Below are 14,325 nucleotides of genomic sequence, written 5' to 3' on the forward strand. Positions count from 1 at the left end.
AGCATCTATGATGAAGGAAAAATGGTAGAACCAGGTTTCACATCCATATCTCAGTAATCTTCAAACTGTCATCTGGTGTAAGAGTGAAATTTCATACTAATATTCACCGCAAACCTCAAAGTGCTCTCGTATTATATGAACCACAATTTTTGCATTTGTGATACAGCCAGTGAAATGGAGCAGAGCTCTTTAGTTCACAATCATGACAAAGTATCTCCTGCATCAGAAAATCATAGATCAATACTTCTGAAGATGTATAATATATATTGCTTAGAAAATATTCAACTCTGAGAAATTACTTGCTCTCTGTTTCTATACTCTTCAGGAAGTTGTTCAGAAGCTAACAGAGCATCAAGCATACCAAAATAAGCCTGGAATACATTCTCATTAGAGCATCAATGAATACATGTAGAACAAGAACTTCGTTTAAGAAACAAAAACAAACTATCTAATACTTACATCCATTGCACCTAGAGATTTGCTGCATATGGGACATGTATAATGGCTATAAGTATACGCCTGAAATATCAAAATTAGTATGAAGCATATTTCTACTAAACTTGGTAATTTGTATTGATGGTAGTTTTTTGACATTGATTTTTTACCCGATAACAATCAGAGTGCATAAAGTGCCCACAAGAGAGAGCCTTCACAGGAGTATGTGATGTGAAAAGAAAATCATGACAAATAGGGCAATTTGATTCTAGACCCTTTTCCCGGCATTTATGACTCCTTAAAGAAGTAGACATGCATGCGTTGCAAGTCATACAATGGAAGAAATCAATCCCAAGACCTTTACCAACCCTGCACAAATTGCAAGATGGGCAATGGTAGATCTCCCTGCAAAGATTTGAGGTATTTCAACAATAAAATTACTGCAAAAAACAGAATTAAGTCAAAAATAAACTGAAATGTTTTATATGATATGAATCACCTTGAATCATCAAAGAGTTTGCATATACTGCAGTAGTACTTCCCCATGCAAAATCCGTCACACGATGGAGTAGAACAGTACTGCGCAATGGGTTGTATCTTCATGCATTTCATGCACATCATCTCCTTTGTTGCTTGTCTGGTATTAAGGGATTAGGAATAATAAGCCACTCTGTAGTAACAAGATCTTAAAACACTTTTTTTCCATTGAAATCACCTGTCCATAGTATGGTCGCTAACTTTATCGTGGCAAAGTTGGCAAGCAAAAAGGAGTCCACAGCAGGATGCACGTACTTTGCAATTGCGCTTGTAATGCTCACATCCAAAGACCTGGTTGCTTTCATCCGTATAAGAAGGACACTGATCCTCCTCAACATCCAAGGATCTTTGAATACCTTGAGAAGCCTGTTGCTGGGCCACAATCCAGCGACTGGAACACTATTGATGTTAGAAATCCAGCAATGAAAATCGGAAAGTAAAATTACAGCAACTGTAAACATTAGATGTTAGAAAGTATAGCTCTTGGAAAAAACATCAAAATACCAATAAACTTTTTTGGTATTTACCTGAATATTAAATTATCAAAAAATACCAGTATACTTAATTTACCACCACATAGGCCCATTTCGCTTATGTTTAACAACTTAGGATCCTCCAGCACATAGAGAAGAATTCAGGGCATATTTAGATGTTTTTTACCTGATGATAATTGGGAAAAAAATAAAAATAATTATAGAATTATACCTAGTCAATAAATTTTGCATGAGATAGTCTTTACGCCTTGGATCAAGAGATGTGTCCCTTGAGACCCTTCGGACAGCAGCTTCAAGCTCCTTCTCATTCATTCTGAAGATATCCTGCCAGCCTGGTTTGAACTCTGTAGAACCTGACTCAATTTTCCCTTGATCACAAACAGAACTCTCCAAATCTCTAATAGCAGAAGTCTGACAAGAAACATTTGTGTCGTCATGATGCTTAACTCGGGTATCCTGACGTGGTAGATCACAACCCTTAGTTTCCATACGACCATTTGTTCCAGATGACTGTGCTATGCATTCCTCACTATTATGTGTGCCTTTTGAGAGGTAATCTGCAACCAGCTGTAAGCTTTCAGGAGTCCCCGATTCAGGTACTTCATTATCTAAAAGAGGAGAACCAGGTGAGCCTGCAGGTGTTCCTTTCCACCATGCGCGTAACCATTTATCAAACATGGTGTTCCTAGTCACCTGTAGCCAAGTATCCATCATACTACTTTGTTCTTCCTCAGACAGGGCTGTGGTCACCCAAGGAAGCATAGCTTGCAATACTTCAGCACCTGTGGTTCCTATGATCTGGCCGACGATCTTCTCCTGTTCTTCAACAGTGAAATGTAAGGAAAACAAAGGCCATAACTCGATTTCTTCTCTTGACACGTGCTGATCTAGAGTGACATGCACAGATTTGCACATGCCCTGCAACTTTGCTGCAAGACCTTGCCTGTAAAGGATGTCCTCTTCATACAGTTTTATAATGTTTTCTTCACATCCATGGACACTGCTAGAGCCTTCTGATTTTTCTTGAATATGGGATAGCTCAGAGAGCAAGCTGTAGATTTCTTTAAACAGCTCTTCTTCATGTTTGTGATCTATGGTATAGGAGTGACTTACATTGTGAAGGGCCTCTCTTGCTTCTAGAGCAGGAAAGACAATGTCATCTTCTGCATTGCTGTGAGCAAGATACAAACCCCATAAAAGTCTGAACCTGCCATTGAACTGTCTTAAAAATTCAGCATTACAGCCAACTAGCTTCGCTGATTCATCATCGAGGTATTCAAGATCTTTCCGGATTGCTTTATGGAACTGAAAGATTGTATCAATAGGTTTCGACATTGATCCTTCTTCGGGATTTCTAAGATTGTTTCCCAAACCAAATAATCCTGAATCAAGGTAACCTCTGTGAAGGGATTTCGACCATGACGTCTTCATGGATCTTCTTCTAGATCCTGACGCAAAGACAGAACCACTAGTGCCTACTCCCAAAGCAGGTACACAACAACGAGCAGGTTGACTAGTTTCTTTTGGTTGATTACTCTTTAAAGTTGATAAGATTGCTTCAGGCATTACCTCAGTGCTACTGTACACTAGAAATTTTGTCACTACAGATTCTGGATTAGCATTGGCATTTTTTCCTTGGTTATTGGATGGTTGGGAGGACTTTTGTTCTTCCTGAGATAATTCCCCAGAAAAATAGTGTTTATTAAAGGAGAAACAACTCACACCACCAGAAACTATGGAACTATGATATCGCCCCTTACAAGCCCATCCCAAGAGCAATGTTACCAAAGCTGCATCGCTTTCCGGTGCTGCAAACCCCATTACCAACAAAAGAGATTAACAATCGTAAAAGTTCAGAAAATGCTAAAGAGAAAACAAGCACAGTTGATAGGTCATTTTACTCTTCAATCAGCAACATCCACGCTAGTTCCTACCAGCATCTTCTTTTAGAAAAAACAGTGACAGACACTAAGGACATCAATATGAGGCACTGTTGAACCTTCACACTTCTAATGTTGTTTCCTGAACCGGCCATGCATATGAACCAAGGGGATAGATTCTGACTTGATGAATGTTTTGCCATAAAAGGATTTGAGAAATGTCTCCTCAAATCATAGTTCAGTCAAGATCCTTCTCTAAAAATGAATTCCATGTGCATATGACAGATTAAACAAATAAATTCCTCCTTCCCATTTTCTATGTTGATTGCCAAGTATGCAACTTTATACTGTGATTATTGATCAATGAAATAGAGAGAAAGAGGCAGAGAAAGAACCTGCTAAACATATATTTTGAATCAGATTGTCAACTTCATCCTTATTAAGTGCATTTATAAGCCAGGGAAGGACCTTCTCCAGTTGTTTCAAAGGCATAACACGGAGACATTGATACACCAAACCTTGTTGCTCTTTGATACTTAAGTTGTTTTTTGCAAGAAGCAACACCTAACACAAATGACAATACTGTCAATGCCTGCCACTGAGAGGTCTTATTTCAGGTCAAAAAACAGCTTGCATCATAAAAAAAGAGAGGATGACAACACTATCTATCCAAAAAACAGTTTGGTCAGACCATTACTACTTTCTAGCATTTTTACAATTGATTAGAAAGTGAGAGCTCAGGGCTTTCCACACGCTTCAGTAAAAAAGCCATAGTGGTTACACTTAAGTTACAAGCCACACAGCCTTACCTCTTCTGATTCATCTATTAAACTCTGGCTGATATTCTTGCAAACCAGTTTTGTATGTTCATGGAGAGTGTTGAGCATCTCAACTGTCAGGGATACTTTTCTCATTTGCAAACTCTCAAGTAAATGGCGTATATCATCAAAATGCCGCTCTTCTTCAGCATGTTTAGAGGTGAAACACATATGATATTTTGTTTTTTGTCGTATTGTTGGGAGTAAAACCTTTTCAACAGCAACACTGTGAAAACATTCAAAATCATTAACGCATGCTTTGCTGTTGCAGGATTTGTTCTTTAAATAGGTAAATATTAAAAGGTATTAACAAGATGCATATGCTATCTTGATTATGAAATACAGCTTAACAATTATTCTCAATGGACACATCAATACTTGGACTACATACACCTCTGTAACAGCAATGAAATAATATTGAGCCACAAAGAGCAATGAATAGCTGATATCACCAAAAACCAACTAAGATTAGAGGAATAGATGTGAAAATAAATTTAGCGCATTTACCTGCGGAAAGTGCAAGCTTCCACCAAGATATGGAAGCAATCACAGAATCCCGAAAAATCTGTACCCATCGTTGATCGTAGTTTTTTGGCTTCATCTATTAGACGGGTGAGTTCTTTCTTGATAGCAGTGTGCCAATATAAAACTGTATCAACAGGAAAGTAGCTCTTCATTTGTACTTCTACTTCACCATGACTGTCGAAACCAAGGCAGTCCACTTTCCGCTTAGAAGGTAAGATATTATTCCCTTCCACAATACCAGGCTTACAATGAAAGTTGCCTTCATTTGCCTTTCTTATAACGATAGGTTTAGCAACATTTCTACATGTGTCCACGTTCATGACAGAATCTTCAGGAGCAATGTCTTGTAACATTGCATGCGGTCCTCTGAGCCATGCAAATATAACCTGGACAAACACAAACTAACATCCATAAGCTCAACAAAATAACAGCTTTCATTGCCTAAATTTTTCTAAAAGGTAAGAAAACCCGTACCTTTTGAAGTAGTTCTTCCTTTGGGATGATTTTCTGCATGCAAGCAATCATTTCTTGGTGTTCCTCCTGTGAAAGGTACGATACCAGCCAAGGAAGAAAGATCTCCATGAGATTCACAGGAATGCTGCACATAAATTGCCATACAAGTCCTGCTTGCTCCTCAAAACTGAAATGCTGTATCAACAATGGATACACCTACAACCATGAAATTCAAGAAACGCTGACATAAATCCAGAAATACTTCAACTAAAACTTGAGCAGCGACAAACACTAAATAAGCTCAAAATCCATAATAGCATAGCTGGAAACTTGAAAGAAAATCTACTTTAGTGGAGTTTCATTATAACATAAATGCTTGCATAAACACAAATAATATATATGTATATGGAAAGAACAATATATTAACATCTATTAGAAAGAAGATAAGATATAATAATGTATTTTAATAAGCTCAAATGGCCTATAGAACCAACAAAATTGCATCCAAATGAAATCGGATATCATATCTGGTAACAATGGAAAATAAAAGGAAAAAGGAAACTCTATCTACGGTAAACGGAATGCAGTTAATCAAACAGGGGTAATATGAATTGAGTGACATGTCAATAGTACGAAAACTACCCATACACAGGAAGGGAACGCATTTCACAAGATTTCGCATGGATCTCACTAGATTGACATGAATATCCTTCATAGATTATAGTGTTCAGATCTGTGCAATAGAGATCTTTGAGAACAATCAAGCCAGATGACTAGCCAACGACATTCCTCACAAGATCTCCCATGGGTCTCTCTAGATCGACATCAATATCCTACATACTTTACAGTGTGAAGATCCACGCATTAGAGGTCGTCGAGAACAATCAAGCCAGATGACTGGCCAACTAGGTTCCCTTAGAGGGATGCTTTAGAGATGCCGCCAAGGTATGGTGTTGAAAATGCCCTTGCATCTACGAAGACAGTGAAAATGCCCTTGACTCTCATAGAAGGCTGATCAGCTACAATAGATTAATGTGCATAGTGTGGTGTGAAAGACATGTGCTTGCACACTATACATTAAAGAACTTGTAGACAGAGTCATCCTGTAAACCATGTCTCTGTAGCAACAACCATCAAACTAATATCAATCCCCATCCTCCATGAAATGCCAAAGGCAATCTCTCAGAAAAATCAATCCTCTTTAATGGGATGTCTAATTATGCCTTGCCTCTACAAACGAAATGCTCCTCATTCTCTGCCTCTCCAATGAAAATCAAACATATCCTCATGTACAGGCCATAGCAGCAAGGTTGCCGAATGAACCAATCTGCTTGAATTTCATAAATTGGTCTAGATTAGGTTCTAGAGAGTATTGGTAGAAGAGAGAAACAATTTTAGAAATATTGCAGAAGCTTTTCATACATTTGAAGAACTGTGTGATATCGTTTTTTGTATGTGTTTGGCTATTTGATGTAACTTGACATATACTTGAAATCAAAGCCATCACTTGCAGAATAGACCTCAGACTTTCGAAGTAAATTATCTGTACTTAGAAATGGTAACTAAAAAAGGCGATGGATAAATGTTCATAGGCATATACATGAAAACAGATCCTGTCGACTATTTATCACCCTGTCTAAAGTAGGCACTGTGTATGCCATTAGAAAATAAATAATATTAGATACCTGGAAGCAGAAGATCTGATGCTAGAAAGACAACTTAATAAATGTCCAGACAAAGGTCTTATTTGTTTAAGTGCAATGAATCCCTGTTCTAGATGTATACGTTCAGAATATACAAAACCTTATGAGGTTATGATGGGAACTTCATTCTAGTCTATATTCTGAAATATACTGATATTGATAATATATTAAGAAACTGGTAAAATATACATTAAGAAGGGCATGGTTTACCTGCTGCTCTTCCTTTGAGAGATGTTGACAGAGAGTAGTTTGAATAGCCTCTGTGCAGCAAATAAGTTGTCGCCGCAATTTGGTTGTTATATTTGATTTCTCCTTCAGTGCAAGATTAAGTAACTCTAGCATCTGATCAAAAAGATCACTCTCCTCCTTGTGCTCTAGTGAATAAGTCTTTGCTACATTTTTCACTCGACTGTCAAGAGCTGGAAATATAACCTGTTTAACAGCACTCCATTCAATCCATGCAAAATATTAGAACATAAAAACTACACTAGTCATTTCAGTCCCATTCTGTAATTTTCTGGTAGCTTACATTATAGCAGCAGAATAGTAAATTTGAGAGAAATTGGATTAATATTAGCTCAAAAAATGCTCCAATGACTTTCTACCTGAACTCAATGGGTGTTACCATCTTTAATATCCTCTCTCATTCTCAAATTTCTCTCTTACAATCAGGGTTTGTGCTTCTTCCACATCTTAACAGTTTCAGGGTGTGCTTATTTGAAGTTTAACTTTTTTACTATTGATATTTAAAATACATTACAGACAACTTTATGTATATTGTCCTTTCTTATGCAGATACGCAAATAAGTGATCAAATCAGCATTGTCCAATATCCACAACCCACACACAACAAAAGGAGCATCAGATCCGAGGGCACAAGATACGTCTCTTACAACACTAATCAACAACAAGGTAAAAATAATACATGAGATTTTACTCAGTCTATATGGGATGGTAAGGATAGAAGATAAAGAGCTAGAGATGCAAGAGCTTAAAAATCAAGAATTACAACATTTAATGTAAATATAACACATCCAACTACCAAGCTCAAGATGTTATAATCTCCAAATTTCTTGAAACGAGACTTGCCTATAGTCTTATCTTTTTTTTTCTTGATGAGTATGAACACCCAGAAGATAATATGAATGAAACATTAATGTATGCAAAAGGTAAGTCTATAATGCATACTGCTATTAGAATGAGAATATATAGGATTGTTTGCATATAGAGAAAATGGCACCAGAGAATGAGAAGCTTGAATTTCTCTAATCTAAAATAAGACATTCTCAAAGGCTTCAAAATTTTATTCATAGGAAGCCACTGCAAGAAACAAGCGAAGCTTGCAATCCACAAGTTCATTACATATGATTTTTCAAGTTTGTGAGAGCATCCAAATTATCATGGATGGAAGAAAAAAGACAAATCAGATATGCTTGTCTCTAATTGCAACATTGGAAAAGATGAATGGTTCATGTACAACTATACATTAGACATCTTGTTTTTGGTTGCAAATGCTAACATATCAAAGCCACAAAACAATCAAAGTGTTTGCAAGAGGCTAAGATCATTCCATTGTTCCATTCTGTGACCCATGCATGATAATAACATATCCTAACAAAGGAATGATAGATAATCAACATGCGAATTTGTAGTATAATAATAGGGAAGACTTGAAATAAAGAATCTCTTGATACAAAAGAAACCGTCTATGGGAAAGATGCTCATGATTGATATGATAAAAATATCGGTTCACAACATCAGAAAACTACACATGACATACCCAAATTATACAGGGCTCACAGATCCTAAAGTAGACAAAGAATACTTGCAAACTGTGCATCTCTCAGATCTAGCAATGGCTAGCATTGAATATGGTGTCATTAGAAATTCAAAGCTTCCTTAAACTCTGAACAACCTTAAGGTCAGAGCTACCATGGTCTAAACACAGAAGATTGTATGATCTGGTTATACAAGACGCAAAATAACAATAGATGAACACCCCAACGAGTTCAGTAGAATGCATTGTAAAATATGATAGAGGAGAAGTTGCATAGATAGTGTTTGAATATTACCAACACTTCAAGCTGTTGATAGCATCAATACATGGAATCAAATGCGAGAAAAATGTGTGTTAAAAGGCTTACTTCATGTTAGCAATGAAAAAAGCATTAAAAGAGCATAAAATATATTAGAAACTCGACTGTTTTTTCCAGAATTATGAAATTCCTACACTCACCATATGAGCAATTTACATATGGCTAATTTACATATGTTGGACTAATATATAACTATTATATCTCAAAGCATAATCTAATACCAATCTCTAACCATATTATAATGCAAAGTCTAATCTGAGAACAATCTCAAATAACATTTAAAAGAAAACGACCAACATACCTCATCCTCAGCATTACTGTGTTGTGTGTACACAAACCGCAAGAATTCGTATCGATCATGAAGGACTAGGAACTCTTCTTCTCCTCCATTTTCCACAGCAAGCGCATCAGCATAGAGTCTCTCTAACTCTGCTTTGATTGCCTTGTGGAAGAAAAGGAACTCTAGGATCGGAAAATTCCTTGCAGCTTTAGATGAAGTTGATGTAGTAGTAGTCATAGATGTAGATGTTGCTTCTTGAACGAACAATGTACCCAGACGAGGATAATCCACTTCTACTGAACCTTCCATAGTGCTCGATTTCAACACAACGACCAAACCCTCTAGAGAGAGAGAAAGTTGAGAGTTTTCCTGATATATCTACAATGATGTTTGTGCATAAAAGAGATGTGGTTATCCTCTTTCACTGGTGTTTCTGATGCACATAACTGATCATATTTGCGCATAAAATACATGAAACATATCCGATTGACTAATGTTTCTGATCCTTTCGATGCTATTTGCACCTAAAAGAGAAGTAATTTCTTCCTCTATTTTACTAACGTGAATTCTTTTTCTCTTTTGGTCCCTGGCAGTGGATATGACTTTCTTTCTTTCACTATATCAACAAAGCAGCTTCGACATAGAGATCAAAACCATAGAAAAAAATAAGAGCTTTCTCCGCTGATATCTGCACATGGAAGAGAGAAAGTCAATCATGTTTTACTAATATATAATTCTCTCTCCTTTACTCTGTTTTACTCACAAGAACAAGAAGACCTTTTTCTTCTTCTTCTTCGAATGCTGCTACTTCTTCAGGTGTTGTAATATACGCTGTTCAATCCGACTGTACCTCTTTCTCTTTCTCTTTCTCCTGCGTGTGCCTATAAGCTTTTGTAATCTATCCGACTGTATTACTCTCTCTCTCTCTCTCTCTCTGTGTGTCTGTGTATGTGCGTGTGTCCGTGCGTGCGATAGAATCTGTGTCTGTATGTATAAGAAAGGGGGGGGGATGGAAAAAGCCTGTGTGTGTGTGTGTTATGTTGGGCTCACACATCTGGGCACGAGGCGACCTCAGTCTGTCGCATGGCCTGGGACAGCCTCTCTCTCTCCTCCCCTGCTCTCTCTGTCTCTGTCTCTCTCTCTCTCTCCTCCCCTGCTCTCTCTGTCTCTCTCTTTCTCTCACCTCCCCTGTTCTCTCTCTCTCTCTTCCTTTTCCTTTCTTGTTTTCGTCGTTCTTTATCCATCCCCTCGGTGCTCACTCATCCTTTCCTTTCCCCCATCTCACCCCAGCCTTCACGAATTATGAATCAAAGGAGGAGGAGGATTATCATGATCATGATGAATGGTAATGACTGATGATGATCATGATGAACGATGATGATGATGATGATGATGATGATGAATGATGATGATGATAAATGATGATAAATGATGATAAATGATCATCATCATCATGAGCTTGATGTACTTGACCATTGCGCGTTAGTGTTACCACCTGCCCAACCGTCCGTCAATTTCTAGCTCCTCACCTACATGCCAGATGCATCACTTCGCCCCGTTTCATCGTGATTCCCGCTCGAAATATGTGCACAACCTTGTTGCTTTGCTTGACATCAGGGGGGGGCACGTAATCTTCTTGACCACATATGCAGATATTGTCGCTTCGACATTGGGGCTGCATTAACCCACGTCGCCTCGCAAACCCTCACACCCACCCACATAATTTGCTCGAGATGGGTTTGACCCGAGGGTGGGAAATACACATGTGCCCCCCCCTACATTATTTTCTCGAGTACCAGAAATGTTACCCCGCTTGTTAGGGGTAATTTTGTGTACTTCTATGCAATCAATAATTGCATCAAGACCGATGTGTTGCTTGAAAGGTTGATCGATACTCCCTAATCATTTGCAAATTACACTATTCACCATTTATAATAAGTATAGTGTTAATAAATGTATTCAACTTCGTCACTAGTGTTTTTGTAATAATTACGAATTGTAATTTGTGTTCCTTAAAATTATTAAGCATTGGTGGCATTAGTGTTACTCGTGATCATTGACATCATCATTAATAATAATAATATTATTATTATGACAAGTAGCATGGGGGTAGTGTTAATCATAATATGTAACGTTGCGGTTAGTGTGCTAATTAACATTTACCTTGGTATTAATTACAAAGATAAATTTTCCTTGATCACCTATATTTCCCTTTCCCCTTATGTAATTAAGTGCAGCCTAGTAAATTTTAATTAATTAACCCCCAATTAAAGATGCATCCTACAAAAAGCGTCCTACTAATGCTTATTGCTCCTTGTGCACATCAATTGGTTGAAAATCAAGCATCATGTTATGTTCCAAGTCAAATTCACTCATGCTATTTGATTACAAGCACGATCACATTGTCAAAAAATGCATACGATGATGTGCTCTATGGTGTTAAAGTTGTTTGATAGTACACAATGGCTTGAAACATATGAACACATCGAAATTCATGTATTTACAATGTGTGTTGGGTCGACATCACTTGAGTAACATGTTAGACAACAAACATATTTATAAGATTAGAGAACTTCATCACTAATTATGTAGAACAATAAATATGACATTTCGTGACTCTATGTCAAATCACATGTTGCCTACACTTCCTATCGAATTAAAGAATATGTTGTAGAACACTGTTTGTTGTTGTTGTGTGGAAACAAGTGATCTTCATAATAGTCGCGGCGATTATGATCAAGATACTCTAATGCAAACATTCATGACCCAATATATGTGTTAGATAGTAGACCCCTCTATGCATATATGGGAGTTGAACAACTATAGTCCAACCATTTTGTTGGTTATTCAAGACAATCCTAACACCTACTAGCTTGACATTGTGATGGGTTTGTGCTTAATGCTTGCCCATTTTAACACAACTTCCACCCAATTAATGCATAAACAAGCTTGAATTGTATTTCTTCCACTGATTTCATAAGCATCATTGATCATTTTAAATTGTATTATTTTTATTACAACCTTCACTAGACAAATGTTTTTGTACAAATGATTGTTTTATGAGACATATGTATTCGTTCATATATTACTTACATTACAATGCATGCATTCGGAAGTTTTTGAAATGATACCCATGTACCCTTTTGTAAAACTATATCACAATAATGCATGCAACATTTATGTGGTGCATTGTATGCCACCTAACAAAGAAATCTATGAACATAAAGACGACAATCATTCTTCTCGTTAACAATTCCAAACTCCTTAAGAAACAAAGAGAAAGCTAGTGCTTAATAATGGAAAATGTGAGTAGATGGTGTCTCCATATATTTCAATGTATTTAAGTTATGATTCTTATAAGTACAAATTGGATCAAAGGGGAACGATTATTCCAAACCGTCGTCTAAATAGAAATAGGAAAATCGCAATAATACTTCTACAAACCTTGGTTGCTAATATGTTATCACAAGCTTTAATGGTGTGGTAATCCATAAAAGAATGTTTTTTGTTTCTTGATAATATTAAAAGAAGTTGAGGCTAATAACAAATCACTAATGTTATGCTAAATGACTATTGTCCTTACATGGAAACCACAAAAGACAAATATATTTATCAATATCAAGTGGATGAATATTGTCGCAACACAATATAATTTAATTGAACAAAACGTGGAAAGGAAGTCCAAGTAACTACATGGTCTACTTATCTGACAACATCGACAAGAGATATTGATTAGACAAATATTCTGGAATAATGGCGAGGACAAAACCAGAATTGTTGTTAACCTTCCTTGTATATGATAACTCTAAACTCTACAAAGATTAACAAGGTAGTTGTGTGTTTCTCAAATAAATAAGATCTTATTTGGCTATAACCCCAAACTCAAGTTCATAAGGTTGCAAAAAAGGTAACGCGAATACTAAATGTGAAGGAGATGTAAATAATTTGTGAATATTTGAGATTTGGGTTGTATAAATAACTTATCCATTTCACATTACTCCAAGCTACAACTATTTCTTGCTCAACAATTTTAATAGAATTACAAGACCACCACTCTTAAAAAGAAAGGAACAATCTTATACTAAAAGTTTGTAAATCTCTCTCATCTCCTAGTGCACTCGCATTTCAACGACAATTAATATATACATACATTAAATATACTTCATTGATCATTCAGTTAAAAATAAAACAATATGTTAACTCTCATTCTTGGATCCTTATTTAAAGTAAGTTTGATGATTTGTCATGAAATTTGTAGGTGATGCACTTGGAAGATAGAATAATAGGATAAAGTCATCCTTGATGGAATCAATGGCAAATCAAGATGGAAAGTATACGTTTTTCTATTCAGCTAAGATTATATAGAATTGCAAGTTCATATCTACAAGGAAGTATGAGGTGATATGTCATTATAAAAAATAGTAGACTTACGAAAATTACATATAACTCTAGAGTCCAAGTCAATGTCGACATTCGCCATGAAATCAAGAAGTTTGATAATATTACTTGTGAAGAATCATAATTTTGCAAACCAATATAGCAACAAAGCTCTGATCGTGATAACATTTGTTATTGTGCAATCTGCTAGTGACGAGAAAGTTCCACGCCATAGTACTATATTTGAGGAATTATCTATGATTGCATGAACGTCGATGTCCATCCTTACACGTGATGCGCCCACAAAACCGGAAAATATGGATCTAAGATTCATAAGTGTTTTCTCGTGACAATTCATTTATTGTATTTTCTCGTACATAGTTTCTTTGGCTTTGAATGGTATTGTTTCAAATTATTAGAGACAATGTTCAATTTCCTTATTATTTTCTTTAAATTTATTGAATTCCTTCTTCATTTTGACTATTCTACTAGTAGTTGCTCCACTACATCACTCTCTATCTCAAGTTTGTGTGTGCATTGTCTTCTTTAGAGTACAACATTATCTTCAAACTCTTCTTCTCCTTTTGAAGCATGACAAATCGAACATGTGACACCAATCCATTTATCGAGAGTAATAACCATTACGTGCCATCTATGTATGACCTTCTTAACATAATCCTACTATAGTAGAACCAATAGAAGTTAGTATGGAGTTTCTACCATATGT

At 36.4% G+C, this 14,325-nt stretch overlaps 1 protein-coding gene across 1 annotated transcript; it reads right to left on the reverse strand.

The window, feature by feature from the left end:
- Nucleotides 1–6: 6 nt before the first annotated feature.
- LOC147849124 (zinc finger protein BRUTUS-like) lies at nt 7–9,975 on the reverse strand. The gene is made up of 13 exons (XM_087337772.1): nt 9,243–9,975; nt 7,056–7,277; nt 5,164–5,358; nt 4,672–5,075; nt 4,156–4,390; nt 3,742–3,910; nt 1,678–3,274; nt 1,151–1,363; nt 935–1,072; nt 606–840; nt 460–519; nt 300–371; nt 7–217 (listed from the first exon to the last, which is right to left on the reverse strand). Exons 1-13 carry the CDS (start codon nt 9,528–9,530, stop codon nt 116–118), a joined length of 3,930 nt encoding a protein of 1,309 aa, XP_087193898.1. The 5' UTR covers nt 9,531–9,975; the 3' UTR covers nt 7–115.
- Nucleotides 9,976–14,325: the final 4,350 nt, after the last annotated feature.

This window comes from Azolla caroliniana, unplaced genomic scaffold, assembly GCF_043228905.1.
Source record: "Azolla caroliniana isolate FFs.n. ecotype wild unplaced genomic scaffold, voAzoCaro1.0.p SCAF_122, whole genome shotgun sequence".
In the NCBI taxonomy this organism is placed as follows: domain Eukaryota; kingdom Viridiplantae; phylum Streptophyta; class Polypodiopsida; order Salviniales; family Salviniaceae; genus Azolla; species Azolla caroliniana.